The 7,254-nt window shown below is 26.2% G+C and overlaps 1 protein-coding gene across 1 annotated transcript in view; it reads left to right on the top strand.

The window, feature by feature from the left end:
* LOC107617848 (transcription factor bHLH68) overlaps nucleotides 4,976-7,254 on the top strand; it is a gene marked incomplete in the record, with an annotated part of 9,779 nt that continues 7,500 nt past the window's right edge. Inside the window, 5 exon segments of the mRNA XM_016319717.2 lie at nucleotides 4,976-5,142; nucleotides 5,269-5,476; nucleotides 5,917-6,310; nucleotides 6,681-6,755; nucleotides 7,010-7,075. Of these exon segments, the coding sequence (XP_016175203.1) occupies nucleotides 5,310-5,476; nucleotides 5,917-6,310; nucleotides 6,681-6,755; nucleotides 7,010-7,075 (702 nt within the window).

Here is a 7,254-nt window from a genome sequence, read left to right as displayed (position 1 = left end):
CTGTTACAAATACCTTTTTGATTATTATATATTTTATTTTTCTTCTACTTAAATTAATTAAGATTTAAATCCACAAATCATATTTAATTAAAGGAAAACCTAAATGTTATACATAGTTTCTCTTTTTCTTTTTCTGACAAATAAATCTTAACTTATAGTTTCTAAACATGGCATCTTTTTTGGGCACTAATAACACAGAAATGGTATTTTGCATTAGACATTTTCCAAAAATGAAAAAACAACCTTATGGAATATACAAATATAGTGCTTTTGCTTTCAAATCTTGAGTCTCAGCTTAAAATTTGTTGGCATCACATTGTCAACAACGAAAAGAAAAAATAAAAAATAAAAAATAAAAAGGAGAAACTTAAAACAAGAAACAAAATAAACATCCAGTCAAAATCAGTCAAAAACACTTTATCCTATTTTTTTCTTCATGCATGCATGATTAAGTAAAAGTGCATAATAATTGATGAATTAAAAGGGATTGGTAGATATCACTTAACTAGCTTCAATTCGAGCCTGTCGGAGAGAATTTTTTAACTTTCTAATTATTGTTTTGGATATTTTTTTAGTGGAAGACCAATGGTCAAAAGAAATATATATCTTTTACAAAATCCTTGTATATCATCACGTCTCATCTTCTATTGATTTAGGTCATACACAACATGTGGCATGTAGAATTAATTCCTTTTATTTTTTATTTAAAAAAGGTATTAATGAAATTTGAGATAATATACCACCTTTATTTTTTATTTTTTCTTTTTTCTTTTTCTTTTTCCTTTTACTTTTGTTTTCTTTTTTTATTTTCCTCCATATATTACGTTATCAACTTATCATCTTTCATTTTCGTTGATTTTATTGTGACGGAAAAAAACGTTCACTCATAGAAAAAGGGCTCCTTTTAGAAAAGAGAAGTGATAGGGGCACTAATTTTTGTGATTTATAGCCATCACATAATTATTAATAATATTTTAATAATGTGAGATTGGTGTAAGATTTCATCAAATGACTCACTTTTTTTTACTGGTTACATGCTTGCCAGAATTTGAAAAAATTGTTAGCCCTAGACTTTTTCTTTTGAAAATTCGACTATTCAAAAAATTAAAGCTATATACAATTATGCATGCTTGAGCTAACAACTTCCGTGTGCAAATATATTTTGAGATTTGAACAAGTAATTATTTATTTTAAAATATTATTTATACACTAAAATATATACACATATTAGACATATACATACACAGCATGGACATAAAATTACAGAATTTAACTCCAAAAATATACGTGCTAGCAGAACGTACAATACCATCATCATCATCACGAGTAGTTATCAAATTGAAAACTAGCTATTTGGCGTTTGGGGAATGTAATTTTCTTCTTGTTGCATTTCGTTCTTTTTGTTGTTTTTGGATCATAGTGCACAGTGTGTGATATTTTTGGTCGGTACTCGGTGATGATGTTTGTCTACAATTATACCAATTATCCAATATATGTTACAAAGTTTTTCTTTCTTGAAATAAATTTTAAGCTGAAATTCAATATTTATTAACATATTATACTATTTTTTATTTGGACGTGGAAACATAAGAAGGTTTATTTAATCCAAATAAATGAGGATCATCAATTTCTTTTAGGAAAAGTATATGAACCAAGAGGTGATCAGTCAAAAAATAAATAATTTAATTAATTTATAATTATATTTAATTAATTTTATTTGTTTTTAATTTATAATATTTGATATTAATTGCTTCTCACCCTAAATTAAAATTATGAATGATACGTTGAAAAAATAGGGGCGGGGATAATGAAACTTCCAACAATCCTGATTCTTAATATATAAAAAAATTTATAAAATATATAAAAGAACATCCATTTAGTATGAAAAAGAAACATTCTGATACATAGTAGAAGAAACATCCTAATATCTAGCATAAATACCACATAGAGATTTTGGATTCACCCAAAAGCATTTAGCTAATTTTTGGCTGATATCCTTGGTTTCTAGCATTGTTGTTTTAGTTAACATTAGGGAAATTTTGTTCTTAATTAAGTCAATGAGACTTTTAAAGACAAAGTTATTATTGTAAAAAGTAAAATAATATATTTATGTGTATTTCATGTTTATACATAAACCAAGCTCCTAAGTCAAAATTACACACACTGTTTTACTCTCTACTAGATATATTTATAAAAAGTACACTAGATATATTTTTTTTAGGGAAAGGTATTATTATTTTAGTTTTTAACGTTTGGACTAAGTTTTATTTTGGTCTCTAATGTTTCAAATATTTTATTTTTAGTTTTAAAAAAATTTTAAACGTTCTATTTTAATTTAAAATAGTTTTGAATGGATTTAATGTTGTCTAACTGTTAAATTTGATACGAACAATTCACATATTAAAGAATCAATAATGTTCGATGATTGATTCTGAAGCACTGATGATGATGGTTAGAATTTGGAGTTTTGTACAATAAAAAAATGTTATAAAAAGATTTTGATTATATTTTGGTGATATGACTTAACCAATAACATTGTGATATCTACGTCACTCGCTCCGTTAATAATTCGTGTCAAATTTAACGATAACACAATATTAAACTAATTTAAAATTTTTTAAACAAAAACAAAATATTAAAAATATTAAAAATAAAATTTAAACGTTAAGACAAAAAGAATACTTTACCCTTTTTTCGTAGTTAACCCGCCTCCCAAGAGTCAACAAGGCAGTGAGTTCAGTTACAATAGTACATACACTAGATATTTATCTGATTGTTCGCATTGTTAGTAGCCAAATTAGTTATATTAGTTATGTAAAGTTAGTTAGAATTCTGTTTTCTGTTTGTGATGAATTGGCAAGTTAGTTACAGCTCCTTGCCTGTGAGTATAAGCTGAACTTCAGTTATCAATGAATCATAATTCATAATTCTCATTCCTCTCATAACTTTGTTACAAACTTACAACACACTATCATAACCCTCATGACCACTCATTATGCTTTTATAGGTAGCATTTTTTTTCCCCTTCAAACAACCATGCATATATAGGATTGCGAATTGGACTTGGCTATTGCACATGCTATCCTGCATCTTAAGCTGAAAATTACATTATTATTATTATTATTATTATTATTATTATTATTATTATTATTATTTTGAAGGATTTTGTGATTTATAGTTATCAATTAGTCATTATTAATATTTTTAATGATGTAAAATTATATCTAATAATGTATAGAATTATTCACTTTATTTACTATTAAATACCGACTAAATTTTAATAGAAGTGTTGGCACTCTAGACTTTCTCATTTCGAATTATTATTTATGTACCTCTAATCTCTATGATAGAGTTATATATGGATATAGTAGACTATAATAAAAATTGTAATTATCAAAAAAATTTAGACCCATATTCTGTTTTAATAATGGATCACTTACTTACCAACTACCACTGCACTCAATTCTTTTTGTTGACTGTATAAGTATGTTTGTGCGTATTTAATAATTGTGCAAAATAAACATTATTTATCCAAGCAATGGTTCAAAAGGAGAAGAAATAGAAAAAAAAATGTGTTTTCTTTAAAGATTTTGTATTTGGTTTTATACAATTTTTATATTATTCTAAAACAAACTAGTAATAGTTTAATAATAAAAATTTAATTACAAAAATACCCCGTTCATTATTCAATATTATTTATCGTGTATATTTAAAAATAATATATTATATATCATTGTGCAAATAAAGAAAAATATATACTATAGTGCATTATTACTGTTCTAGAAAGAATTATGAATATATTAAGCTAATGAGTATTTGTTTCCTTTGTATGAATTCATGGTTTGGTGTTATTATTTTAATGAGGCACTTAGATTCTGTTGTTTTGTTTGTTAAGCGAATTATTGGTGAAGGGAATAAATAAAGCATCTGACATTGATCTCCATACTTGTATGCCGTACCCCTAACCCTAGGTATAGTCCCAACAATCCCAATAAGCTCCGAACCCAAATTGAGGAACTAAGTCTCTCATATTAATTTATTTTATTTATTTATACCCTCAAAAAACCAAAGGCCACCACCACGCCAGCTTTTGCGTTTCCACACTTTAATTAATTTATTCATTAAAAAGGAATACTAAGCTATCATGGGTTGTTAATGTAGCAATAAAAGTTTGTCACATATTTTATAAAGGCGTGTATAGATTTTGTTTTTTTACTAGGCAATTACTTTGATTGTTTTAAGAGAGAATGAATTAGAGGATAAATTGTTTTTTATTGTTAATTATTGTATAATAGGTTTAATTTAATTATATATACATTTAATGTATAATAATGATGAAACTTTTAATCAATTAATTAAACTGGGTATTTTAGTTATTTTTTATAATAAGGGTATTATATCATTTTTTATAAAAAATAATATTAATTTAGATTAATTCAAGATTTGATTCACCATTTTTCGGTCAAATTAATTTGTCTAGTCTAATTTTGATAAAAATAACACGATTTAATTGATTATATGTGTTAAATTTTAATTATTAAAAAACATCTTTATAAAAAGACGTTTTCAACGTCTTTATCTGAATGGCTCCCTTTAATCAATTAAACTCATTAAATTTGAAAAAAACTTTAATTATTTTAGAGCACCTAGCTACCCGTTAAGTATATCATAAAATTGCATAAATATTTTTTAAAATTTTATACTATTAAACTACCAAATAATACATGATAAAATTTTATAATTATCCAAAATTTATTTGACAAATGATATATAAGTCTTTCTATAAATAAATATATACACTGATTATTAAATCTTAAATAAAAAAGTATTTTAATTTGATATATGTTGTTGGTGAATTTTACAAATAATGAAGTCATGTAAACTTTTGTTAATGAAAAGATATAAAAATAAAAAAGATGAAAGGGAATGGTGATGAGTCAATGAAAGTAAAGGAGAAAAGAAAAAGCAAGTTGTGCAAAGTTTCAGAGTCTATAAAATACATGAGAGCCTCAAAACTTTAGGTTCTTCATTGAATAGAGGGAGGGAGGTAGTAGCTACTAAGAAAGCAAAAAAACACAACCTCTCAAAGCTTTATTAGGCAAAGCCCTTGTTTGGGTGCACATACAAGGAAATAGCACAAAGGTGTGTCAAGAAAGATAACAAGAAAGTAGAGAAGAAAAATTAAAGGAGAATAATATTATTATTATCAAAGATTTTTAAAAATAGTTCATTATTTTCTTCTTTGTATATGTTTTATGTTTTTTGAAGGCTTATATCATCATCACATAGAAGAGTGAGAAGTGAAGCAAATGATGGCTGGGAACCCTAATAATTGGTGGAGCATGAATCCATCTTCTTTGATCCCTTATACTCAATATGTGCTTGGATCTTCTTCTTCTTCTTCTTCAATTCCTTTCAATCCTTTGGTGGCTGAAATTCCAGAACCTTCTCCTCAGTCTTGGAGCCAACTTCTTTTGTAAGATCTTTCTTTCAATCCTTTGTATTATTATTATTATTATTATTATTCATAACATCCATTGTTATTATATAGTTTGTATTATGGATTAGTCCAATGAATAGGCCTTTCTTTACTTGAAAAAATTACAAGATAATATTTTCAGATTCGAAAATGTTTGGTAAACAAAGAAAATCAACCAAAAACTGTCGTAACTTAGCTTATTTAGCATTTATTAATTGTTACGACAATTAATTAATGTTAAATAAGGTAAGGTCTCGCTGTTCTTTGAGATTAAAGATTATGTTAAAATATGTTAATAAACATGACTTTATTATCTTGATATTTTGAAATAAAATGAAGCTCAATCTTCACCTTTTTTTCTTTGTTTTCTTTTTAAAGCAACATGAACATTTAATAATTATCAAAGGGCCCTTTTATATTTCCTTTGATTTTTGCAGCACTGGGTTACCAGGAGAAGAAGAGAGACTTGGATTCAATCATTTTCATCAATCAAAAAAGTTAGAAAACTGGGATGACCATAACATCCTCCTCAACAACAACAATAATCAACACAACACAAGAGTTGGTCCAAATAATAATAATAATAATAATAATATGATTGTTGATGGAATAATAAAGCAAGAGGTTTCCCAAAGTGGCAACTTGTACGGCCAAGAGGAGTTTCATGCTTCTAATGGGTCAACTTGGTCAACACATATGGTTCCCATTAATTCTTCATCACCTAGGTCAAGTGTCACTACCAATAATAATAACAATAATAATTTATTGGATTTCTCTTATAACAAGGTTGATCATAGCAAGAACAACCAACTACCTTATGCCACACCTCAGGTATATATAGATAAAAAGATTAGCTAGCACTAATAATTATTATTACTATTATTTTGCTAATAATTAGCATCTTAGTATATATATTCTTTCTTTTTCCTTTCATGTATGTATATGTACTTTAATTAAGTGTTGAATTTCTAATTTAGTCATGCATGTACTGATTTTTATCTTTTATGTATAATAAATATTGTGAAAACTTACGTATAATTGTCTTTATATAAAGTTAAAAATTAAGAATTGTTAGATCATAATATAGTCAAATCTGTCAAATTATCTAACAGTTTTTAATTATCAATTTTACGTGAAGATAACTGCAGGTGAGTTTCTTTAAATTAATTAATTTCTTTAATTTCCTCTTGTGCCCTAATAGTGTAATAGCACATCAAGTGCTGGAATTTGCAAGAAAGCTAAGGGTCAATCAACTTCAAGCTTACCACCATTGAAGGTCCTCTCTCTCTCTTTCCTTCTCTCTCTAAAACACAAACATACATAGTTGGTGTATTGTTGTGTGTTGTCTTTTTTTGGTTTGTTTGTCTCTCTAAGACTGTAATATTCTTTCTGCTCAGCTGAAAACACATATCATTGTTAACAGGGAGCAAAAAAAAAAAAAAGAAGCATATATATAAAAATTATGAATGAATTCATTTATGTCCTCATTCACTTCCATTTATGAAATCTGAAATTTGTACTCATCATCAGGTGAGAAAGGAGAAGCTTGGTGATAGAATAACAGCACTTCACCAGCTAGTTTCCCCATTTGGAAAGGTATCAATAATAATATTAATAATTAATTCAATTATTGTTATCACACTCCATTAGCCACAAATGATAATGTCACACAATATCAAGTTTAATTATTTACTTATATATTCATTATAAAAAACATAATAAAATATAAATTTAATTTTAATGTATTATCAGTGTAAAAATAATTAATTTTAACA

Source organism: Arachis ipaensis, chromosome B09 (genome assembly GCF_000816755.2).
Source record: "Arachis ipaensis cultivar K30076 chromosome B09, Araip1.1, whole genome shotgun sequence".
Lineage (NCBI taxonomy): Eukaryota > Viridiplantae > Streptophyta > Magnoliopsida > Fabales > Fabaceae > Arachis > Arachis ipaensis.
Note: the sequence above shows the minus strand (reverse complement) of the source record. Positions and strands in the feature narration are given on the sequence as shown.